The sequence below is a fragment of the Piliocolobus tephrosceles genome, chromosome 15 (assembly GCF_002776525.5).
Source record: "Piliocolobus tephrosceles isolate RC106 chromosome 15, ASM277652v3, whole genome shotgun sequence".
Classification (NCBI taxonomy): Eukaryota; Metazoa; Chordata; class Mammalia; order Primates; family Cercopithecidae; genus Piliocolobus; species Piliocolobus tephrosceles.
This window is the reverse complement of record NC_045448.1, coordinates 48,789,729-48,816,057: the sequence shown is the minus strand read 5'-3', so window position 1 is coordinate 48,816,057 and position 26,329 is coordinate 48,789,729. Positions and strand designations below refer to the sequence as shown.

The following is a 26,329-nucleotide window of genomic DNA, read 5'->3' as shown; positions in this document are numbered from 1 at the left end:
ACAAAATGGCCAAGCAGTCCACAAGCACTGCCTCAGAACCTAGAGGGCCATACACCATGCAAGACAATGGAGGTGTCTGGTCTGGGAACTCTGACAGCTGTCACAGATGGTAGGAGATACAAGTCTCAGCCACCAAAGCAAATAGGCAAACAATCCCAAGATTCACATTGTCTCTAAGGGAAAAACAGGCTCACTGCCCAGGAGACATGAAACTTTCCTGATCCAGAGGTCTGAGAGTTTTTACTGTAAGCAGTAAAAGTAGAGGGAGGGAGGGTACACTGTGTATATGGAAGAGAAAGAGGAGAAAGTGAGCTAAGCAAGTGTCACATACACACTGCTACTAGATTTTGCCCAGCAGACAACAAGGAGCCATTGTGAAGGCTTTCCATCTGGAGAATGGCTATGGCAGAGATATGTTTGAGAGAGATGGCCTAGTCAGATGCGGTGGCTCACGCCTATAATCCCAGCACTTTGGTAGGCCGAAGCAGGTGGATCACCTGAGGTCAGGAGTTCCAGACCAGTCTGGTCAACATGATGAAACCCCATCTCTACTAAAAATACAAAAATTACCCAGGCATGGTGGCAGGAGCCTGTAACTCCAGCTACTTGGGAGGCTGAGGCAGGAGAATCGCATGAACCTGGGAGGCGGAGGTTGCAGTGAGCTGAGATTGTGCCACTGCACTCCAGCCTGGTCAACAAGAGTGAAACTCCATAAGAAAGAAAGAAAGAAAAGAAAGAAAAGAAAGAAAAGAAAGAAAGAAAGAAAGCCTGGCAGAAGGGGTGGAAGGACTGGAGTACAGGAAGACAACTGGTATCCAGGGCTCAATTGAAGGTACTGAATAAGGAGAGATCAGAAGTGAGTGGCACTGCAAAGACAGGAAGATTCAATAAAATGACCAATGAGATGTGTGAGGTGAGGAGGAATCAAAAGTGATTCCAGGTCTCTGGCTTCCATTACAAGCAGGTGGAAGCTACTCAATCCTCCCTCAATCCTCATGCTCAGTCAAGTTTGTTCAGGCCAAAGCCTTTGGCTTCATCTTTGACTCCTCTCTTTCGTTCACACCCCACATTCCGTCCAATCAACATTCATTCAACAAATATTCACTGATGCCAGACAGTGTTCTAAGAACAGGGAACGCAGCAAGACAAAAACAGTTGACTTCTTGAAGCTGCATCTAGTGGGAGAAACAGGTTATAAATAAGATACGTAAGCAAAATATATCATATGTTAGATTATAAGTACTAAGGAGTAAAATAAAGCAGAGAAAAGTAATAGAAGTGCAGGGGAAAGGAGTTGCAATCTTAGATAAATCTGTCAGCAAACTGTATCAATGGTGGCACATGCCTATAGTCTTAGGTACTTGGGAGGCTGAGGCAGGAAGATTGCTTGAACCCAGGAGGTTGGGGCTGCAGTGAGCTGTGATCACGCCACTGCACTCCAGTCTGGGTGACAGAGTGTGACCCTGTCTCAAAACAATTCAATTAATAAGAAAAAGTATGGGGTAAGTTCGGTCTATTTGGAAGCTGAGGGAGAGAAAATCAGAATGAGACATTGAAGATCTAAAAGTGAAAAAACAAACACTACAAAAAGTACGGCATTCAGAGCATCAGAAATACCCTAGCTTTAAGGGTAGCAGAGATGCTTCCGCCTCTGAAGCAGGGGAGAACGGGAAGCATGGGTAAATATACAAAGCAGTGGGGCAGTTGAGAAGTGATTTTGATGGTACAGATCCTAAGACTGAAGGGGGCAGTCCTTAAGGAGAGAAGTGGTGTAGCCATTATTGAAATTTAGAATAAAAATGGACTAAAAATACCCCAAGGACTGTCCTGGAACAATGAAAGGCTGGCGGGGGCTCGAAACCCTAAGTTCTTGACAGAGCTAATCAGGATAGCTTTTCTTTCTTTTTTTTTTTTTTAAGACAGAGTCTCACTTACTCTGTCGCTGAGGCTGGAGTGCACCGGCGCTATCTCGGCTCACTGCAACCTCCATCTCCTGGGTTCAAGTGATTCTCCTGCCTCAGTCTCCCAAGCAGCCGGGATTACAGGCACATGCCACCATACCTGGCTAATTTTTTGTAGTCTTAGTAGAGATGGGGTTTCACCATGTTGACCAAGCTGGTTTTGAACTCCTGGCCTCAAGTGATCCACCTGCCTTAGCCTCCCAAAGTGCTGGGATTACATGTGTGAACCACTGTGCCAGGCCCAGCATGGCTCTTTGATGTTTCCCTCACAGTGTTTGGGGGCCTACACACAGCTGCAGTGAAAACAGCTGGCTGAGTTGACAGAAACTAACAATGCACAGGGCAGAGAAAAGAGAAAGGGCAAGTAGGCTAGGGACATGAAGGGCTGGGAAAAATGGAACTAAACCAACCCAGAGATCCCCCAACTCAGGATCCGAATGCTTTCACTGTGGTGAGGACTGGGCCTAATAACCAGAGTCTCTCTGCATGGCGGGCAGCTGAGGACTTCGGGCAGAGGCCAAGAGGGAAGCCGGTGATGGGCTCTCAGGTAAACTCCGGAATAAAACATTTTAGAGGGTGACTCGCAACTGTCTAGAGAGTAGCCTGAAGAAAGACAGTGCCACAGGTGGAGAGGTAAGGAGAAGGGGGTTTCAGGAACCCCTCAGCTAATCTGGAGACCTGGACATGGGTGAAATGGGCCTGTGTAAGCAGTTCAGAAAGGAGTAATATATTTAGGGCCTCGGGAGTAGGAGAGGAGAGTGCTGGCAGAGCCACTCCTGACACTGATACAACACAATGTTTATGATATAAGCCAACGGGAGCCTTAAGGGCTCAGGCTTTTTGCTTGAAGTGTGGTTTTAAGTAGCTTTCAAGGCAAAAATCAACAGCCTTACTAAAGGATTAACTGTAGAATTATTCCAATTTGAGGAATCAATCAGAGGATTACACCTAAGTCGGCTGGCAGTTGATATGTTTTGTAAAAGCCAACTTTAATAGGGTTCAGTTTCCTTCATCAGATTTTCATAGAGAGACTGAAAGTGTGATGTAAGTATGAATTTATTGACATGAACTTCCTTTAGCTATTACTCTAACACAGGGTATCAAAGAGCTGAAGATAATGTACTAAACCCACAGGATCTGAAGTTTGCAGGGCTCCCTCCCCCTCAGAGAGAAAGGAGAGAGACAGAGAGACAGAAAGAAAGAGAGAGAGAGAGAGAGAAATATGAACAAATTTTTTAAAAAGAATCTGGAGAATGCCTTCAACTATAGTAAGAAGTAATGACAGTTTGACAATTTAAGCATTTTTTTCCAGAAACATATATCTATTCCATAGATACCAAATCGATTACCATATAATTGAAAGTATACAAAATATTTGTTGTTCTTACATACTGAAATTAAAACCTAATTTTAAAAAGTGCACAGTAAAAACAGCATAAGGAAACCTACAATATCCATGATATATGTATTGTTTTCCAATTACTGCCGACATCAACTTCTGTATTTGCCTCACTGGTTACAAGTATGTTTTAAATATTTCAAGGCCATTTCCAACACTGACTAGTTTACTAGGTCCAACAATACTTCAGCTTCCTGAAGGCGGCCAGCATGGACGTGGTCTCAGCCCCGCAGCTCTGTGCAGCAGGAGCAGGTCTGGAAAGAACAGTCGCCAACCAGCTATTTGAAAACTATCGACTCTTGTTCTTTTTAGAATTCCCCTGTGCAAAGAAAAATATGAATAATAAGAACACAAACATAAAAAAAAAATAACTCACACAGTTTATAAACCAAGCTGTCTGAAAGCCATATTTCACTTTGGAACACTTCCAAACAGGAGAATAGCTGATAACCTTGCATTAATTTATATTCAATAATCACAAAGCAGTTTGTTATACTCTCTCTCCTCTCTGCTTCCACAGACCCTATCCCTCTCGGGGCTGAGGACAGGAAAGAAAGAAAGAAAAGAAAGCTACTATCTTGAATTTATCAAAACTACAAACATTCATTTTATTCCAAAGACAAGAGAGTCTAAGATTTCAAGAAGCTGAATAAAAAAAGTTACCCTAAACATGTCTCATCATTGTTTAAACAAACACCTTTTAAAGGTCTTTATAGGTAATAACTCTGAATATGTGCCAACTAACACCCAAACGGCACTGATTATCTGTCAAAAGTCAGCTTGGATACTGGCTGAGAACAAATCAGAGGGAAGACAACTTACTCCATTTCCTCAAATATGGAGATTTGAATTTTCTAGTTTTGTGTAATTTTTCTTCTTTCTGGAGAGGCTCCCTTCTTGGGAATACATTTTAATTAAATGCCTGTATTTAACTCTTAGGCATAAATACGTTTTCTTCATGGAAGAAATGCTTGCAGAATACAAACACTAAGAGCAAGATCATAGCAAACAAATGGTTGAGAGTGTTTACTTAGTATCCAGTGGAGACAATGTCAGCCATAAGATGATGCTACAGTAATGTAAATTACTAAATGGGGGAAAAGCAAAATATAGGATTACAGAATGATCAAAGACAGGTTAATGATATAAATTCAAATTGAAGAAGGGTCTCTTAGAGTTTTATTAATGGCTGGTATTTTATCAACAAGCTCTAAGAAGCTGTGTGCAGTGGTTCACGTCTGTAATCCCAGCACTTTGGGAAGCTGCAGCCGGTAAATCACTTGGGCCTGGGAGTTTGAGACCAGCCTGAGCAACATGGTGAAACTCTGTTAAAAAAATACAAAAAAAGTTAGCTGGGTGTGGTGGTGCATGCCTGTAGTCCCAGCTACTAGGGAGGCTGAGGTGGGAAAAACTCTTGAACCTGGGAGGTGGAGGTTGCAGTGAGCCAAGGTCTTGCCACTGCACTCCAGCCTGGGTGACAAAGCGAGACTCTATCAAAGGAAAAAAAAAAAAAGTCAGAGGAAACTTGAAAATTCCCTAACTTCTGAAGTAGCTGCAATCCACTTACCTTCAGGACAATGAGCTTTGCTGTGCTCAACATGTACCCCTCTCAATTCAAAACCAAATACTTCTGAAGGTCCAGATATTGAAGAGTTTTCAAAAATTATTGCTACTTCTTTTCAAATTTTAGGTGCTAAAACAGACTTTCTCATACTATTACACTAAAACAAATTATACATACCACGAGAAAACCCAAAACACTACCTCTTCAATGTGTGTTTTGTAGCACTACTAAGAATGTAACTTGTGAATTAGATACTGCTCTGCTGGAATATGGAATATCAAGAAACCAAAAGGTTAAGGGAGGCTTCCTTAAAAGGACCAGCCCCCCAACTCCCTTATCCCCAAGCTCAAGTTTCCTGAACCACAAGTAACTGGAGAACCATAATGAGAACCATACTGGGTGGTAACAATAATCACAGAAACAGCCAGAAAAGCATCAGACAGCCTCCAAAGCAGCACAATCAATGAATATCAAGAAACTACGTTGATAAACAAAATCATATAATGCAGATTCCAATGCATTAACATGATACATTTTCCAAGACCCTAAATGAACAAAATCCTGTCCTTACACCAATAGCAGATGCTAAAATAAAGCCACGGTTTCTTCATCTCTATTTCTCCCCAGTGTATACAGCAGGAACTCAATAAACGCCTGCTGAATCAAAAAGGGGCGGCAGCAGATCTCAAAGAGTGCAGGCTGGAGACGGTAAATCCCAGCTGGTGGTGGTATAATCTTGTTATGAAAATGGACTAAGCACATGAGATTATGCCAACTGAGTGAGCCCCTGGCCTCCCAAAGTTTACCTTTCATGGCAAAACAGTATATACATTGTTACAGTAATAAGGACATGGTATGTGGATCTGCATTTCAGCCTAAACTTACTACCCAACATCTACTCTCTCAGTCTGGGCAAGCAGAGGGATTATGGGAAAGGAAATCAAAGGAAATCTAGTTAAAAGGGTAAGACATTCCAAGGTTATATGAATATTTATGAGAATAAATTTTCTCAAGTTAACTCTTCAACAGTACCATTTCAGGTCTTTTTTTATAAGAGCAATCCCTTTCTTCAGCATTTTGTGAGTCCCCCTAACTCTTACGCAACAGTAGGAGAAATGCCAAAAATGCCGAAAAGCAGCTGATACAGTATTAAAGCCTTAGAGGCCAGACTTTCTCAGCTTTTAACTCAGCCAAAGACACTTAATACTTCTGGAAAAAAGGACAAATGATACTAAAGAAAATTATATATAGATACTTTTTTTTTCTTTTTTAGAGACAGAGTCTCACTCTGTTGTACAGGCTGGAGTGCCGTGGCACAATCATAGCTTGCTGTAACCTCCAACTCCTAGGTTCAAGCAATCTTCCCACCTCAGCCTCCCAAGTAGCTGGGACTATAGGCGCAGACCCTCATGCTTGGCTAATTTTTTCATTTTTTTTATAGAGATGAAGTATCACTATATTGCCCACTCTGCTCTCGAACTCCTGGCCTCAAGGGATCCTCCTACCTCAGCCTCCCAAAGTGCTGGGATTACAGGCTTCAGCCACTGCACCTGGCCTTTACACTTTAAATCTTATGTCCTCTTGCTCCTGAAATGCATGACAATAAAATGCCTCATATTAAATATTATATTACAGAGAGACTACCTCACCTCACCTCACATACCTTATTGGACATCTTTAGTGTGTCAATCTCTTCTCTTTGTTTAGATAATGTCTCATTCATGCTGCACAGGTGGTCACTCATCATACTTAACTGATCCTCGTAACTCCTCTTGGTAGTTGTCAGTTCATCCTAAATAGCAAAGAAAAAGAGAAAAATCAACATCCCACTAGTCATACCACTCTGAAGCTTTTTTAATTCACAAAAGAAAAATGTGGAACAGGGAAATTATAGTTTCCCAATAATTTACTGTATATTTCAAAATAGCTACAAAAGAAGAACTGTTATGTTCCCAACACAAAGATAAATGTTTGAGGTGCTGGACATCCAAATTACCCTGACTTGATCATTACACATTGTACAAAGGTATCATAATAATCAAAATACCACGTTCCCCACAAACATGTACAACTATTTACATCAATTTTTTAAAAAATTCTTTTAATTGGAAAAGCAACATATCAAAATGGTCTATCTGATCAATTAACATGAAGGTTAAGGCACAGGCCTAACAAGAGAACAAAATTAAAAGAAATGGGAAAACGTTTTTATCAGCCTTCAAAATATGTTCATAATTTCTTTGCAAAAATTTAAGGGTTTCTTTCTATGCCAGGTCTAAAATTATAAGAAAAGCCATCATTATCTTTCCAAGTTCCCTTAGGTTTTGCTGAGCCATAGGTGAGGCCTACAACACACTGCCTCCATCCTACGCCTCAATGGCCTACAGCCCTCCCAGCAGCACCGTTCCTGAAAGAAGCACCCTTCATCTCTCTTCCCATCTCTCATGCTCTCTTCTGCTGCCTAAAATCTAATCTTGTGTGCCTAATTAATCTGATAAACGAATCTGAAGCAAAGAGGAAGTGGGTGTTGCTGTAGTGCTGTGTTTTTTCCTTGCCTGGCATCATGTTTTTATTAACAGAGGCTTTCTGAAAACAAAGATTTAAAACCAGGCAGTGAGTAAGAGGGAATATATTATAGCCCCACCTTTCAGTTTAGATCCATTTTATGACACAGGAAAGAAAAGGAACAGAGTAATATGTACAGAACAAGCCTATAGCTCACCACGACGGGTATGTACAAGGAAGGAAAGATTCTGGGTAAATAAGTATTATTTAAGCAAATGCTGACTATAAAAGGATTTAAAATTAGAATCAAGTCAGAGAAACAATACAACTACTTTTTGTCTAACATAAGATGTTATTTTTAATGAATTAGAAATACAGTGGTTATTTTAAAAAGCATATCTAGAGATCAAATGCCTTTGGAAAAGAAATGCTGCTTTGCTACCAAAGAACTTTCAATGAAAAAACATTAAAACCGTTTACGTAACACTTAACTCACCTGAAGTCTGCTGATGCTCTGACTGGCAAGTTTCATTTCTTCTGTCAATGCTTCCTTAGACTTTTCCGCCAAGGCCAGTCTTTTAGAGAGTGCTCGGCACTGTAAAATCAGAAAACATTCCATTACTAGAGGGAGCATTTTCTAAAACTAAATGTGCTTCAGGAAAGATTGTTAAAAACACTTCCCAAAGGCAAAGTTACTCATTCATTCCACAAATAATCTGTTGAATGCCTATAGGCATTGTATCACACATTAGAGTACACATAAGAAAGAAGTGGCCCCCACCTTTGTCATTTCAGTAAGGGGAAAAAAGTCTACCACCTTAAGATCAATGTTTTTTTCTTCGCTCTAGCCTGATGACCGGTGGTTAAATATAATACATAAGAACTTTCTTTTTTCTCTTTTTTTGAGACGGAGTCTCACTCTGTTGCCCAGGCTGGGGTGCAGTGGCATGATCTCGGCTCACTGCAACCTCCACCTCCTGGGTTCATGTGACCCTCCTGCCTCAGCTTCCCAAGTAGGTGGGATTACGGGCATGCACCACCACACCCAGCTAAGTTTTGTATTTTTAGTAGAGACGGGTTTCACTATGTTGTCCAGGCTGGTCTCAAACCCCTGACCTCAAGTGATCTGCCCACCTCAGCCTCCCGAAGTGCTGGGATTACAGGTGTGAGCCACAGCACCTGTTCTTTACATAAGAACTGTATACATTTATCTAGGATTCATTTATATTTATACTAGATAAAAAGAAAAGTGATTATTACAAAAATTATCAGAAGCTCCTGACCATGCACTATGGATCCTAAGGTACTTTTCTTGTGTTTTAAAAGTCCTTCATTAGAGATCACATTATAGGAGCAATAAAAGCTTTACCATCCTACCCAACAGATTATGCACTACTTACAAGGGAAAAAAATGAGCACAAGACTGCAAAAATTCTAGGCTGCTTTCTTTAGGGGTTCTACCAAACCAACTCTATCCAGAGAGTGTGCAGATCAAGACGATAAAAGAAAAATCCTATTTCACAATATTGTTCAAAGAGGGTATGAGATTAAAAGGCTCACTAAACTTTCTGATAAGGTTACTGACAAGGAGGATCTGTTGAGACACACGCAAATGCTATGTCATCATAAGGCTCTCAGAGCAGTAAAGTCATGTTGGGCGGGGAGGTCACCACTTCCTGTTTACCGATAAGGAAAAAGTAGGACAATTTAAAAATTCTTAAATCACAATTGCGCAGAAGATATTTACTAAAATAACCAAATCTCTTGGAAATAAAGCAGCCTAAAAAAAATTCCTCACTCATTTCATTTCTCACAAAATTTCAGGGCAGTTCAGCCAACCAAATCAACTGCCTCCTCCTAACCAAACATCTACTCTGTGCTCAGCAATGAACCTGACAAAGAGGAAGACAGACATGCAAGGCACAGGTCCTTGTGAAAAAGACAATCGAGTCTGAGACACTAACTCAGAATCAAACAATGAGGATCCACGCCTGCTGGACTGCTGGCTTAGTGATTCAGCATTTCTACTGCTAGTCATTCAGTTTGCTGTCCTCCCGCTTTCCTGCATTCCAACAAGCTGTCACTACTGATCAGCTTATCAAACGTGTATGCGATGGCTGCTTGTGAACAACACTGAGCTAAGCACATGATTTATTTTAGCAGGAAAAAGATGCAAAGCCCCTCTTCACTTTTAGCAACTGGCCTCCTTTTCTTGTGTTTTAAAAGTCCTTCATTCGAGACCACATTATAGGAGCAATAAAAGCTTTACTAGTAAAAAAGAAAATCAAAAAGTCAGGTCTCAATAAAGGGTTTCTCCTTTCTTTTTCAATTTATTTAACAACTTTAAGCATTATAATTATCTATCTGCCATCCATAACTGACTTTCAATATAAAGTTTCAAGTCAGAGACCTTGAAGGCATTCTTTCACGTTGAGCAGCATCCATTCTATCTTACCATTTGTTTCCTACTCCTTGGTATCTCTACTTTCTATCTTCATTTCCCCCCCTCAATTCTATGAATTGTGTACAATTTTATAGATAATATTGCATAGTGGAATAACTTTTTTTTTTTTTTTTTGAAGGCAGAGTCTTGGCCAGGGGTGGTGGCTCATGTCTGTAATCCCAGCACTTCAGGAGGCTGAGGCAGGCAGATCACCTGAGGTCAGGAGTTCAAGACCAGCCTGGCCAACATGGTGAAACCCCAACTCTATAAAAACATACAAAAATTAGCCAGGCATGATGGCGGGTACCTGTAATCCCAGCTACTCAGGAGGCTGAGGCAGGAGAATCACTTGAACCCAGGAGGCGGGGGCTTTTTTTTTTTGAGATGGAGTCTTGCTCTGTCGCCCAGGCTGGAGTGCAGTGGCATGATCTTGGCTCCCTGCAAGCTCCTCCTCCCAGGTGCACACCATTCTCCTGCCTCAGCCTCCCGAGTAGCTGGGACTACAGGAGCCCACCACCACACCTGGCTAATTTTTTGTATTTTTAGTAGAGGCGGGGTTTCACCTTGTTAGCCAGGATGGTCTCAATCTCCTGACCTCATGATCCGCCTGCCTCGGCCTCCCAAAGTGCTGGGATTACAGGTGTTAGCCACCGCGCCTGGCTCAAATCAGTCTTATATTTATTGAAATATTTTTAGTTGGTATACAGACTAGTCAATATTAACTCCGCTCACGCCTGTAATCACAGCACTTTGGGAGGCCGAGGCCAGCGGATCACGAGGTCAGGGGATCGAGACCATCCCTGGCTAACATGGTGAAACCCTGTCTCTACTAAAAATACAAAAAATTAGCCGGGTGTGGTGGTACATGCCTGTAGTTCCAACTACTTGGGAAACTGACTTCTCTCTTACAGTGAGTAGTAGGAAAACAGGACAGTGACCTAATTCCTGCAGGGGTTAGGAAAAAAACCACCAATCTAAATCTACACTCACCTCAGCATAAAAATGCACTGACTTACTGTCAGCCAGCTGCAACTGAGACGTAAGTTCCACTATCCTTGCCATGTAGTGATTTTTAATTAAGTCTTCACGAGATTCCACATCTGGAACCTAAATAGAACACAAACACACATAAATAAACAAGTGCCAGTGAGATGAAGCATTTCCAGAAAAAAAAAAAAGACAACATTTTGTACATTTTCACTTGAAGTTTGAGGAGGAATCACTGTTTTCCTACCCCTCAAAGAAACTTCAGACATAGCAGGGAAGTGTATATTCCAAATTTATTTTATTTAGCATCCTTTCTATTTCAGAATGAAGTTATGGCTTCAAGAGAACAGAACTAAAGTATTGGGAAGCCCACTGGAACCATGTCCCTCCATCCAGCTTTTATTAGCCACAAACCTGACTTTCTTTTTTTTTTTTTTTGAGACAGAGTCTCACTCTGTCACCAGGCTGGAGTGCAGTGGCATGATCTCGGCTCACTGCAACCTCCACCTCCCGGGTTCAAGCGATTCTCCTGCCTCAGTCTCCCAAGTAGCTGGGATTACGGGCACGCGCCACCATGCCCAGCTAATTTTTGTATTTTAAGTAGAGACAGGGTTTCACTATGTTGGCCAGGATGGTCTCGATCTCTTGACCTCGTGATCCACCTGCCTCGGCCTCCCAAAGTGCTGGGATTACAGGCGTGAGCCACTGCACCCAGCGAAACACAAACCTGACTTTCAAAATGTCCATCTGTCTGACTCCTATCCCCTCCTCCAACTGGAAGAGGGCAGGGGAAAGGGGCATATTTATTGGAACCACTAAAATCCAAACATTCTTGTTTTCTCTAAAATTATCTTAAGACAACACTAATACTTTCAAACATAATAATAAATTAAACTATTTCTATATTGAAGAGTTTGTGGCCTTTGTCCCAGAGTGGTATTTCTACTAGTTACTCAATGACACCCTGTTGAGTTTAGTTTAAAAATACACACAGAAGTTCATGATTATCTATATTACAAGAATAAATACAGAAATCAAAGAATCTACAAGCTTAATTGAACTATATTAACCAGTTTGCCATACTGAGTGGTAAGTTGGATGACTTTGGTATTTATTTAACAGTTATTTATAAAGTTACATCTTAAAGCAGCTGGGCACAGTGGCTCACACCTATAATCCCAGCACTTTTGGAGGCTGAGGCAGGTGGATCACCTGAACTCAGGAGTTTGAGACCAGCCTGGCCAATACAGCAAAATCCTGTCTCTACTAAAAGTACAAAAATTAGCTGGGTGTGGTGACATGCGCCTGAAGTCCCAGCTACCTGGGAGGCTCAGGCAGGAGAATCACTTGAACCCGGAGGCAGAGGTTGCAATGAACTGATATCATGCCACTGCACTTCAGCATGGGTGACAGAATGAGACTCTGTCTCATAGATAGATAGATAGATAGATAGATAGATAGATAGATAGATAGATAGATAGACAGGCAGACAGACAGATAGACAGACAGGGTTACATCTTAGATTATTTCAAAATTCAAAAGTGCAAACCTATCCAACAGGCCAAATCTGACCTGGGTTCACTTGCTTTGAGGGCAGGAAACAGCTACCAAGTAGATTGTACTTAGTCAAGGCCCTGGATAGCCCTTGCTAAACCCTGCTTTCCTGGACAGTTCTCAGCCTCATGTAGTATGCCAGCGAATGAAGACCCAAGCAGGAGCCACACCTTATCAAATCTCCATGGCAAGTCAGTCAACAAGGCAATTATAAAAACAGGCCATAATTTGTTGGTGATTGTCAAAAAAAAAACAGAGAAAAGGTACATGGATCCATCAATTAAGGTGGAAAACACTGGCTCCACATTTGCTAGAAGTGTCAGAAAACAACAACAACAATTGGACAAAGACAGCTCTTACAGGACTTTGTCGACAAACATGCTGCCAGATATATATTAACAAACAACATGATGACAAGCACACGTTACCTCACTGTCCGATGTCCTCGTTAAAGTGCCAATCTAGAACATAAGGAGAAAAATCTTTTAGAACAGAATGTGTACATTTCAAGCACAATAGGTCAAACACTTGTAATATTTTCTCCTCTCCGTTCATACCATTTTACAGAGCATTGAGGGTACAGTACTAGAAGATCATCCTCGGACTGTCTTTTACTACAAGGACATGAAGATAGGTAACTGCATTTACTATTTCTGCCATGAGGCAGTAACCAATAATGATCATCACTAAATCTTCTATCAAAATGCTGATTAGTCATTCTCACTGAAACCCAACAAATCATCCAGGAGAGAGAAGAAGATCAGCTTTTAACCACAGCTTGCCATTTCTACGCCTATTTCCAAACCAGTAGCCAAGAAGGAGTAAAGACAGTTTTATGGTGACTATAATAATTAAACATTCCAAACAGAAAATGCAAATAATAAACACTCTGGTTGAAAGCTCAAAAGGAGAAAGAAGAAATACACTTTTGATATAATGTTATTATGACATGAGTAAGCATAAATTTTAGATTTAAATTAATGAAAACAAAAATGTAATTTTAAACACATTAAAATGCTGCTAGATTTTTTTCTAATTTTTTTTTAGACACAGGTCTCCCTCTGTCACCCAGGCTGCATTACATTGGTGCAATCATAGCTTACAGCAGCATCGAATTCCTGGGCTCAAGAGATCCTCCATCTCCAACCTCCTGAGTAGCTGAGATTACAGGCATGAGTCACCGTGCTTGGGTGCTGCTAGATTTTTTAAAAGTTTGTTTCCATAGTTTAAGATTTCAAAAACATATGGTCATGATTACTTAATTCTGGTTATTGTTCAAGTTGGAGAGGCATGTGCTTGGGTACAATTACAAGGAAACTACTGGAAACTCAGTGTCAATGGATTCTGTAAATAAGAGATTATACTCAATGAACAGGTTTTTTTTTTGCTTTTCGTTTTTTCTGAGACAGAATCTCGCCCTGTTGCCCAGGCTGGAGTGCAACGGTGCGATCTAGGCTCACTGCAACCTCCATCTCCCGGGTTCAAGCAATTCTCCTACCTCAGCCTCCCGAGTAGCTTGGATTACAGGTGCACGCCACCACGCCCAGCTAATTTTTTGCAACTTTAGCAGAGGTGGGTTTCACCATGTTGGCCAGGCTGGTCTTGAACTCCTGACCTCCTGATCCGCCCACCTCAGCCTCCCAAAGTGCTGGGATTACAGGCAAGAGCCACCATGCCCAGTCAACAAACAGTTTTAATGTATTCTAAATAGTATTCTCTGGAGTATTGTTCTCAACGCTGACAGTATATAAACTGAATGTGTACTAATGAATGTTATGCCCACCTGGCTATAAAAGAGTCTTTGATAAGACCTTTCAAAATAGAAGAGCCATAATTTTTCTGCTCAATGAAGCAGAAGTAGCAATTACTCTCTTTTAGTTAAAAATTGCTTGGAATAATACTCCAATCATTTAATTTTACATATTCAAATATGACTGTAGTTTATAAAAATAAACTGCAAGAAAACATCTATTTCACCTGCTCATCCTCACCCCCTTACTCCCGGGTTATGATCTGAAAATGTGGTACAGCACCAAGTCCTTCAAAGGAATGGTATTGTTTAAATGCAAGGAAAACTTTTTACTTTTTTTTTTTTTTTTTTTTTTTTTTTTAAGACAGAGTCTCGCCCTGTCTCCCAGGCTGGAGTGCAACAGTATAGTCTCAGCTCACTGCAACCTCCGCCTCCTGGGTTCAAGCAATTCTCTTACCTCAGCCTCCTGAGTAGCTGGAATTACAGGTGCCCACCACCACGTCCAGCTAATTTTTTTTTCTTTTTAATCTTTAGTAGAGATGGGGTTTCACCATGTTGGCCAGGCTGTTTTCAAACTCCTGACCTCGTGATCCACCTGCCTCGGCCTCCTAAAATGCTGGGATTATAGGCGTGAGCCACCACGCCCAGCAATGCAAGGAAAACTTTTAACACAGATTACTTCAACATTCTCTCATATGATACTAACAAGAATTATAAACTGATACAGTCCTTTTAAAAAATAATTTGGTAATAAAGATCAAGGAATTTGAAAATACTCATGCCTTCTGATGTAGTAATTCCAACCCTGAGAATACATCCTGATGTAATCATTTAACATGCAGAAATAATCTTATACATAAAAGTGAGACATTATTTAAAAGCTGTCAGCAATGTCTAATCATAGGTAAACTAAGGTATAAGAGATATGGAATACTATGAAATCAGTAAGTTTATACTAAGTTTCTCATAACAGGAGGTTTATGTTTTAACATTATGCTAAAAGATTTGAAATTTTATGTAGTACAATCTCAACTGTATATGAAATTTAGTAGAAAAAAATGGTGGCTTGATTATTCAGGAAAATGTCATTTTTATACTTAAAATATATGTTTAAAAATTCTATTAATTTAAGCAATGCTTTTCAATTCCAGCAAAAAACAGAAATGTGTATTGTTTTGTGCTTTTACTTCAAGGTTATTGCTATCTTTTTTTACAATATATAATAGGTGGCTGAATATTCAAATTATAATACTAGAGATCTTGCTAAAAATTACAAGCATTTGACTCTTGAAATGTTACAGAGTTAGAATAAGTTTCTATCTGAGGTTACTTCTTCTGCCTCAAAGTGTTTGAACCAAAGTAATCTCCTGGTAAGATGAGCTTCCTCTGTTAATCAATTAACACTGAAATGAGCACAGACTTGCTCCCAGCACCCAAGAGGAAGAAGACAGAAAAGACACAAAGACACACACACATACACGGTCACACACTTAGTTCCCTTAAGGTCACTTAAAGGACATGGGGGTAAAAAGAAAGGCTGAAAAGTAGAAACATCAAGGAAAGCAGAAAACTCCATCTCTTTTTATTTCTATTGTGCACTGTGTGCAAGGCAAGACTCCAGGTTATTTTTGGCAGAAATCTGTTGTTGGTAGTTAACCTGTCTTTTGTTATAGGAGTGCTGGCTGTGACCCTTATGATGGAGAGGAAAGGTATCAGGTCCTCTCCACCCCTACACTAACTAGTTGATTTAAATAGCAACTTCTAAAGTCACCAAATCCAACTAAGGTCATTATCACTCATGGCCCAATAGTGTTCAGTACTAAAGATTTTTCATGTCCCTAGAAATTTTTTTCACTTACATATGTGAGAATAGGGTTTTCCACTGAAAATGTTCAAATAAAAAGATAATTCTAAACTTTCAGCAATTGACATTAACAACTCAAATATACCAGCATTGTGCTTGCTTCAGCAGCACATGTACTAAAATTGGGACGATACGGAAATTTGCATGGCCCCTGCTCAAGGATGACATGAAAATTCATGAAGCAATCCACGTTTAAAAATTTTTATTAATTTATAAAAAATATATATATGCCAGTGTTACCAATTCCAGCACCTCAGTAAGGCAAGCAGTAAGCAAATGAGTTTATTTGATTTTTATTTTTGTTTTTTGTTTTTAGAGTCAAGGCCTCACTCTGTTGTCCAGGCTGGAGTATAGTGGCACAATAATAGCTCACTGCAGTCTCAGACTCCTGGGCTCAAAAGATCCTCCTGCTTCAGCCTCCAGAGTAGCTGGGACTCAACATAAAATGAGTTTATGTTGGCTAATCTGTTTTCTGACATGGATAAGACACAAGGCCATCTTGGTTAAGAGGGCAAGGGATGGGATGAGACATCACATCACCTATCAAGTGAGTGACTTCATGTGAGTTATTTCTCTTTGATCCTTGGTTTCCTCAACTATAAAATGGAGTTATGACAGTACCTACAATCTCACACAGGTTGCTGTCTATGAACCAGGAAATAGACCCTAACCAGACAGTGAATCTCCCAGCACCTTAATCTTGAACTTCCCAGCCTGAAGAACTGTGAGAAATAAATTTCTGTGGTTTACAAGATGCTCAGTTTATGGTATTTTGATATAGCAGCCTGAATGAACTAAGACAATGGTTAATGTTGAACATTAGATCCTTACCAATCAGCATTTTAAAAAGAAAACTGAGGGCAACCAAGAAGACACTTACTAGACTGGTGCTCTGAATGGGCTCAGACACAGCTTTAGCTGTGGCTTCGTCCTGGCCAGCAGCATTTGACACGGCAGCATTTTCCCGGGCCAGCTCAACCAGCTGGCCACTACTTGTATTCTTCAGCTTATCTGCAATTCGCTGGTTTTCTTTTTCTAGCTTGATTTTGGCTAATTGTGCTTCCAACATCCAATGTTCTTTTTCCTGCTCCAGTTTAGAAATCTTTTCCAAACTCTGTTGAACCTTGAAAAGTAACAGAGTATTGTATCTTAGAGACTAATACAGATAAAACTTAGTGGCCAAAAAACTATTTTACAGAATATAAACCAAAACTACCCCACAGAGGTAAAAATATAATAATAAAGCTTGACCCTAGAATAGGAAGAGATTTATTAGACATGATACAAAAAGCACAACCATAAATCGAGAAATTAAACTATAGTAACATAAAAAAAAGAAAACTCTACTCATTGAAAAACATCAAGAGTGAAAAGAAAACTCAGAATCAAATTAGAATCTGTAAAGCATTTATCCAACAGAGATCCAATAACCAGAACACACAAGGAATTCTTGCAAACCAGTAATATAGACAACTCAATAGAGAAAAAGGCAAAGAAAAAAAAAAAACCCAACAAAAGACTTGAACAAGACTATAAGCAAATTAAAAGGTACGCAATGTCACTAATTATCAAAGCACAGCAACTTCAACCATCCACTTAACTAAAATAGAAAAAATAGAGAATACAAAAATGGGCGTGTTAGTGAACAATTAGAACTACAGGTTGGTGCAAAAGTAATTGTAGTTTTGCCATTTATTTAAAAGTAATATCAACAACTGCAATTACTTTTGCACCAACCTAATACCATACACTGTGCTGAACGCAAAAAGCCAGATCAGAAAGAGCATAATTGCATTTAATAAAAAGTTCAGTATCAGGTAAAAAAAAAATTCAGTATCAGGAGAGTATCCAGTCACTACTCTCCTATCTTTGGGGGAGAGGAGAGTAGTGACTGGAAATGGGCATGAGGAAGGCTTCTAAGGTCCTAGTAATTTTTAAGGTAAATCTTTGCTACGAAAAACTCTCGAATCGTTTTTTCTCTTTTCTCACACTTCAACAATCAATACAGAAGACTTCTGTGACCCCATAATATGTGGGGATATTTCCCACCAACAAACAAGTAGTCAGTTTTATTGTGGACATCAGCTTGGTGTCCTCCCATTTAATTCCACCACTATTTACATGGAGATAGTGTTAGAGCCCACAGATTGTGAGCTCAGTTCTCAAAAATGCCTCCTCTGCAGACAGCAGTCGCAAGTCTGGACCTTGAGAACTTGTGACTAACTGGCTTTAAGCTGAGGTTCCCATGACTCCCTCTTTGAGTTTGATTAATTTGCTGGAGTGGCTCACAAAAGTGAGGGAAACATGTTTACTGGCTTATTACCGAGGATACAGATTAAGAGATTTAGAGTGAAGCAGAGGAAGATGTGCAGAATTTCCATGCCCTCCCTGGGCATGCCACCCTCCAAGAGTCTCTATGTGTTCAGCTATTCAGAAGTTCCCAAACCCTGCCCTCCTGGGCTTTTTATGGAGACTGCACTGGATAGGCATAATTGACAACCACGAAGCAATGTGACTGGATCTAAATCCAACAAGCCCCGCTGGGCACAGTGGCTCATGACTGTAATCCCAGCACTTTGGGAAGCCAAGGCAGGGGGATCACCTGAGGTCAGGAGTTCACGACCAGCCTGGCCAATGTGGCGAAACCCTGGCTATACTAAAAATAGAGCAAAAATTAGCCAGGCATGGTCGTATGCACCTGTAATCCCAGCTACTCTGGAGGCTGAGGCAGGACAATTGTTTGAACCCAGGAGGCAGAGGTTGCAGCGAGCTGAGATCACGACACTGCACTCCAGCCTGGGAGACACAGCGAGACTCCATCTCAAAAAAAAACCCCACAAAACCCAATAAGCCCTGTCTGTTTAGATTCTTCTCTGTGCAGCAGCATTTCTTCCTCTAGGGTATGGGGCAAGACCTCCTCTAGAATGAGGGTCTTATGCCGTATAATGCCATATAGTCAGATTAGAGTCCTGCCTTAGGCAAGTTAAAAGAGGGCAAGAGAAGATCAGAAAGAGAGATTCCATTTACTGCAACAAGGACTATGGCAGTTATGAGCCAGCAACCATGGACAAATATATACATATTTTTTTTTTCCTTTTTTTCTGAAAAAGACGGTGCCTCCCACTCCCACCCACTCCCCAAATTCAACTGACTACTAAATACTGCAAATTTTTCATTCCTGCTCCTTTAAGAAATGAAAATAACTCAGCGTCACTAGCTCTTGCCCCTCTTGTACTTTAGTATTTCAGACATTTAAATCAAGTACCTAAAAGAAAGAATTAATCATCATGGCCAAAGTATGTTGATAGTACTTTAGTTCCAATTATAACACCAATTGAATCAAGATGACTTAGAGTGTCAACATGTTTTTCAACAAATTATGTCCATTTGCTTTTTAGTATGTATTAAACAATTTATTTCACATTTTTTTAATGCAGACTTTTGAATCATTCTATACATCTTAAAAACTTTCTTTGGGGGATTTAACATTTCTGTTCTTTAACAATTTCCATGATTTTCCCAGTGCCATACTTGCTGTGCAAGGCCTTCTCGACTTTCAGTAGAGCTGAGAAGGATGCGGCGATTTGCCAGTGCTTCCTCATAAGGCACAGACTCCAAGAGGGGCTATGAAAAAAGCATCATAAGAATTAAAGAAAAAATATTGTATCACCCCTCCCCTGCATCCAACATACACAAAGAATGCTAAACGAGGTGTGACAATACGTTCAGATGTATGTCAAAGTAGACTATTTTCTTTAGTACATGTGAAAAGAAAGATAATTTTTAAAAGAAAAATAATAGGCCAGGTACGGTGGCTCACGCCTGTAATCCCAGCACTTTGGGAGGCCGAGGCGAGTAGATCACGAGGTCAGGAACTCAAGACCAGCCTAGCCAATATGGTGAAACCCTGTCTCTACTAAAAATATAAAAATTAGCCAGGTGTGGTGGCACACGCCTATAGTCCCAGCTACTAGGGAAGCTGAGGCAGGAGAATCACTTGAACCCGGGAGACGGAAGTTGCAGTGAGCAGAGATTGCACGATTGCATGCCAGCCTGGGCAACAGAGGGAGACTCCATCTCAAAAAGAGAAAAAAAAGGGAAAAATAATAAAGAATTTATAACAACTATAAATGGTCACTGACTTACCTTGGTTCGACAGATGATTTTACAATGGTGCAAAATCAATGCATTTAGTAGAAATCATACTTTTGAATACTCATACATACAACCATTCTGTTTTTCACTTTCAGTACAGTATTTGGTAAGTTATATGAGATATTCAACACTATTATAAAATTGGCCGGGATTGGTGGCTCACTCCTGTAATCTTAGCACTTTGGGACGCTGAGGTGATGGATGGCTTGAGGTCAGGAGTTTCAGACCAGCTGGGCCAAAATGGTGAAACCCTGATGCTACTAAAACTACAAAAATTAGCCGGGTGTGGTGGCACACACCTGTAATCCAAGCTACTCAGGAGACTGAGGCAGGAGGATCCTTTGAACCCTGGAGACAGAGGCTGCAGTGAGCAGAGGTTGCATCACTGCACTCCAGCCTGGGTGACAGAGTGAGTGAGACGCCATTTCAAAAATAAATAAATAAGGCCAGGCACGGTGGCTCATGCCTGTAATCCCAGCACTTTGGGAGGCCGAGGCGGGTGGATTACCTAAAGTCAGGAGTTTGAGACCAGCCTGACTAACATGGTGAAACCCTGTCTCTACTAAAAATACAAAAAAACATTAGCCAGGCGTGGTGGCAGGAGCCTGTGGGAGGCTAAGGCAGGAGAATCACTTGAATCCAGGGGGCAGAGGTTGTGGTGAGCCAAGATTGCACCATTGCACTCCGGCCTGGGTGACAGAGCAAGACTCTGATTCAAAAATAAATCAATAAATTAATTAAATTAAATAGGCTTTATGTTAGATGACTTGCCCAAGTGTAGGCTAATGTAAATGTTTTGAGCACATTTAAGGCAGGCTAGGTTGGTAGATTAGGTACATTATATGCATTTTTGACTTTTTTTTTTTTTTTGAGACAAGGTCTCACTTTGTCAACCTGGGCTGGAGTGCAGTGCTGTGATCACGACTCACTGCAGCCTTGACCTCCCAGATTCAAGGGCTCCTCCTGCCTCAGCTCAGCTTCCCAAGCATGCCAGGCTAATTTTTTTTTTTTTTTTTTTTTGTAGAGACGAGGTCTCCCTATGTCACCCAGGCTGATCTCGAACTCCTGGGCTCAAGTGATCCTCCCACCTTGGCATCCCAAAGTGTTGGGATTACAGGCATGAGACACTGCACCCAGCTGCAATATTTTCAACATACAATGGGCTTATCAGGACGTAATTCCATCATAAGTCACGGGGCATCAGTATAAGCTACACTAACTAAAACCATATGGACTTGCACCAAAATAGACAGATGAAGAACAGAATAGAAAATCCAGAAACAAACAAAAGCATACATAAAAATTTATTATGTGGCAAATATTGCATTTCTGACTGAAGAAAAGATGGACTAAATAAATGATACAAAAACAACCAACTAATTATTGAAAAAAGTAATGTACATCCTTCTTTGACATCTTGTATCAGAATAAATTCTAGTTGAATTAAAGATCCAAATCTAAAAATTTATTTATTTATGTATTTTTTTCCAGCTACTACAGGCTGCCTGTTCAAATGTAAAAATTTAGACTGCAAAAATGCTGGAAGAAAATAGAGGTGACTATTTCTACCTTGGAAAGTAACCCTGGCTAAGAATGATCACCATGAAGAAAAAGACCTATTTGATGATACAAAAATAAAAACTTCTATTTTGAAAAACTACTACAACAAACTAGGGAAAAATATTTCCCACATACACACAAAATTAATATTCTTAATATAGAGAGCTCTTTCAATCCTAATTAGAAACATTTATTTAAAAATAGGTAAATGACCTGAATAGAGAATTTATACAATAAACACAAGTGATAACCATGAAAGGATGTTCCATCTCATTAACAAGTGAAGATATATAAATCAAAACAACAGCAAGAAACTTCTGAGATGGACAAATATTAAATGCATGGGTTAAATTCATATTTCTACTACTGGCAAACTATAAATAGGTAACCTCCCTGAAGTATAGTCTGGAAAAACATGGCAAAATTTGAAACATTCACAGACTTTGAACCAGCAATTCACATAGGGACATAGGTAGCTTTTATACTGTGGGAAGTATCCTTCAGAGTACCCATTTTGAAGGACAACTGGCAACTACTATTAAAACTTACAATGTACAAGCCACATGGCCTACAACATTCTACTTCTCATATTCCACCCATGTGCCCAAGGAACCATTTACAAGGCTATCCATTGCAGTATTATTGTAATGGCAAAAAAGTGGAATTAACCTAAACGCCTACCAATTAAGGGAAACCTAAACAAACTATGGAACATCCATATTATAGAATTCTATGCCGTATCTAAAAGGAATATAGTGAGTACCACATGTAATGCTAGAGACAGTCTCTAAATCACTGTTTTAAAGAAAAAAAGCAAATTGCACAATGAAACATGCATTTGGTAAGGAAAAAAGACAAGAAAAGAAAAAAGGAGAAAAGAACAAAAGAAAAGTGAAGGAAGGAAGGAAGAAAAATCCTGTGTATTGTTTATAGATTGCATGCTTATAAATGCTCAAAGAGCCTGAAAGGTTACACATCAAACGGATAACTATGGTTACCTCTAGAGAGGAACTGGAATTAGGGATTATAATTTACCTGTAATGATCGAATTTAATACAAGAACGTGTTTATGCACTGCATAGTTAAAATGTTTAAAGAAATGAAGAGAAAAAAGTAAAATGCACAAATTGCATGTGCAAGAATATCCACTGTAGCACTCCACTGTAACAGTGAAAAACAGGCAACAACTTAAATATTTACCAGCAATGAATTAATTAAATTATACATTTACAGAAGGAAACACTATAAATAATGATGACAGCTGGCAGCTCTGGGTGCACTGTCTATAAGTTAGCCCTGCTCCGCAAGGAGCAGCTAAAAAAATAAAAAATAAATAGTAATTTATATTATATTTTATATTTTATTATTCCTATTTCTTTCATTCTTTTTTAATGATGTCCCTTGAGTCATGTATTTTATAGATACAATTTTTGAGATATATATAAATATATCCTCAATGCATTAAGAGAAAAAAAATTCTAAAACAGTCCACGCACCTAAATACATTCTGCTTTTTATAGTATGTGTGTGCACATGCACTCACAACATATACTAACATTTTTTGGATATAAATATATTGTTTTCTAACAAAGTCAAGTGTAGCTACAGTTGGGTGGTAGGATTACAGGTGACCACAATTTTCTTCTTAATGTACTGTAGTATCTTCTCTCTTTTTTTTTTTTTGCAACAACCACATATTCTTATTCAGAAAAAAAGTCACACACATATTTCTCTTTTTTCTGTTTCCACAAGTTTAAGAGTTTCTGAAGTTCAATATTTACTGTTTGCCTGGCTACCTCACCCCAGGCACTCTATCAGGCACTTGGGACATGAGTCTAACATGGCCTATGAATATAGGCAATGCTGCTTATCAGGTAAAGTCTGGGTCCTGTCACCTCCTCTTCCCCACAGTCCTCCCCCAACACCCACCAACAACCTGCACCCCAATATCATATAAAATGTCAGCAATATAAACTGCAGAAAACCTCTTGCCATTCTATAGAATGATTCCTGATGTTTCCTGTGATTTAAACATTAACAGCAGCTAACAAACCTTTCTCAAAGACTTCATATAGGCAGCAGCTTTTTTCTTATACTGGAGCATGCATTCAGCTGAAAGAGGACTAATGAATCCACTCGCTGCCTTAGGTCCATAGCTCAGTGAAGCAATGAAGTAGTCCAAATTGTTGCTGAAGAAGGATGCAATCTAAACATAGTGTGACAAGAAAATAGATTTTGTCTATTTTCAAATATATCTAAAATATATATCTAATAGTTTTTGCAGCAAAGTTTAAAGATGTTGAGAACGGAAATGGAAATGAAATTCCAACACCTGCCCCAAAGCCCACACTTGAGAATACCTAGGCAATGAATTATAATAAAAAGAGGACACCAGTATAAATAGAACAAATTTCTGACATGTCCTTTTCTGACAATTTCTATTCTTCCTGAAAACCAAGAGTGATACTCATTTATTCTGTAGGTGACTTTCATGAGCTCTTTACCTCATTGACTTCTGCCGCTGTTCTTAAAATATCCATGTTTGGATTTCTAGATTCCATTTGTATTTTAACTTCGAACATTTCATATTCTAACAGAAGATATAGCATAGTATCTTGAATATGTAACCTCCATTTAAATTTAATTCTATAAATCTCAATTTATAAATTACAAATACAGAAAAGAAAGACTGAAAATTCAGTAGACTGTCATTTACAGATTTAACATTTGTTAACTCTATGTAAGCAGCCACAAAGATCTATTGCTATAACTTTCTGAGCCATGATTTTGAATCTCTTGTGTTTGGTAATACTTGTGATAATACTAATTCTGTGGTTTTGTATCTTAACAAGTACTTTAAAGCGACTTCAACATGTGTCTTTCCATTGAACCTTTAATAGTAGATCATGATCATCTGGATCATTAAATACTTAATTTTCACTACAAACTGACCAAAGTGTGGTTTCCTTAATTTTTTCTTTTTCTTTTTTTGAGTCGGCATCTCGCTCTGTTGCCCAGGCTGGAGTGCAGTGGCATGATCTCGGCTCACTGCCACCTCTGTCTCCTGGGTCTGTTTAACTGATTCTCCCGCCTCAGCCACCTGAGTAGCTGGGATTACAGATGCCTGCCACCAGACCCAGGTAATTTTTGTATTTTTGTCGGTTTGTTTGAGACAGAGTCTTGCTCTGTCATCCAGGCTGGAGGGCGGTGGCATAATCTATGCTCACTGCAACCTCCACCTCCTGGGCTGAAGCCATTCTCCTGGCTCAGCTGCCCCAGTAGCTGGGATTACAAGCGTGTACCACCATGCCCAGTTAATTTTTGTATTTTTAGTAGAGAGGGGTTTTCACCATGTTGGTCAGGCTGGTCTCGAACTCCTGACCTGGTGATCCGCCCGCCTCGGGATCCCAAAGTGCTAGGGTTACAGGCGTGAGCCACTGCACCTGGCCTAATTTTGTGTGTTTAGTAGAGATCGGGTTTCACCATGTTGGCCAGGCTGGTCTCAAACTCCTGACCTCAGGTGAGCCACCATGCCCAGCCCAAAGTACAGTTTCTTTCTTTCTTTTTTTTTTTTTTTTGAGATGGAGTCTCAACTGTCGCCCCAGGCTGGAGTGCAGTGGCGTGATCTCGGCTCACTGCAAGCTCCACCTCCTGGGTTCACACCATTCTCTGGCCTCAGCCTCCCGAGTAGCTGGGACTACAGGTGCCTGCCACCGCATCCGGCTAATTTTTTTTGTATTTTTAGTAGAGACGGGGTTTCACCGTGGTCTCGATCTCCTGACCTCGTGATCCACCCACCTCGGCCTCCCAAAGTGCTGGGGTTACAGGCATGAGCCACTGCGCCCAGCCCAAAGTGCAGTTTCTTTAAGAATCCTTTGATAAACCAGGTGCGGTGGCTCACACGTGTAATCCCAACAATTTGAGGCTGAGGTGGGGGTATTGCTTGAGCCCAGAGTTCAAGACCAACCTAGGCAATATGGCAAGACCTCAACTCTTCAAAATTGAAAAATTAGCCAGGCATGGCGGTGTGCGTCTGTGGTCCCAGCTACTTGGGAGACTGAGGTAGGAGGCCTCACTGCAGCCTCAACCTCCTGTACTCAAGTAATCCTCTTGCCTGAGCCTCCCATTCTGGCTAAATGCTTTAGCCAGAAAAGTTACAGTCTTGTATAAATTAAAGAATATTGTAGTTTGGTAAATTTTAAAAAGTAATTTGTAAAACAGAGTATTCTACTTTGGCAAAAATTGGTCAAAAATTAATTACTAATGGTCTGAAAGGTTATATTTTTCACTGATATTTTACTATATCAAATGAAATTCTATGTTAGGTAGTATTCAATAAAGTAAGGATTCCAAAAATCTTGAGCTATATAGTCCTTGTGAATGACATGGATTCACGCAGTGTTTGCATTTGGATCATGGTAGTATATTGTGAGGTTTATTTTCTTTTTTCTAATATTTCTACATTTTCCAGACTTTCTTTAATATGAATATACTACACTCTTCTACTGGGCTCTTAAAGAAATTACGAACTGTAAAATTAGGTTAATCAAATCATATCAGCTAAGTATTTAGTATTAAGCTGACACC

At 39.9% G+C, this 26,329-nt stretch overlaps 1 protein-coding gene and 1 non-coding gene across 3 annotated transcripts in view; one reads left to right on the top strand and one right to left on the bottom strand.

The window, feature by feature from the left end:
• Window positions 1-2,999: 2,999 nt before the first annotated feature.
• PPP1R21 (protein phosphatase 1 regulatory subunit 21) overlaps window positions 3,000-26,329 on the bottom strand; it is a 69,959-nt gene continuing 46,629 nt past the window's right edge. Inside the window, exons 15-22 of one of the 2 annotated variants that reach the window (XM_023223833.3) lie at window positions 23,796-23,948; window positions 19,559-19,651; window positions 16,908-17,150; window positions 12,842-12,874; window positions 10,863-10,979; window positions 7,926-8,024; window positions 6,588-6,716; window positions 3,000-3,679 (exon numbers count right to left, since the gene is read on the bottom strand). In XM_023223833.3, the coding sequence (XP_023079601.1) occupies window positions 3,650-3,679; window positions 6,588-6,716; window positions 7,926-8,024; window positions 10,863-10,979; window positions 12,842-12,874; window positions 16,908-17,150; window positions 19,559-19,651; window positions 23,796-23,948 (897 nt within the window). In that variant the 3' untranslated portion in view covers window positions 3,000-3,649. The remainder of the gene's footprint in view (window positions 3,680-6,587; window positions 6,717-7,925; window positions 8,025-10,862; window positions 10,980-12,841; window positions 12,875-16,907; window positions 17,151-19,558; window positions 19,652-23,795; window positions 23,949-26,329) is intronic. The other variant, XM_023223834.3, reaches the window with a different exon arrangement.
• LOC111550470 lies at window positions 16,120-16,223 on the top strand. The gene has a single exon (XR_002734046.1). It is a non-coding gene; the product is annotated as a U6 spliceosomal RNA (small nuclear RNA).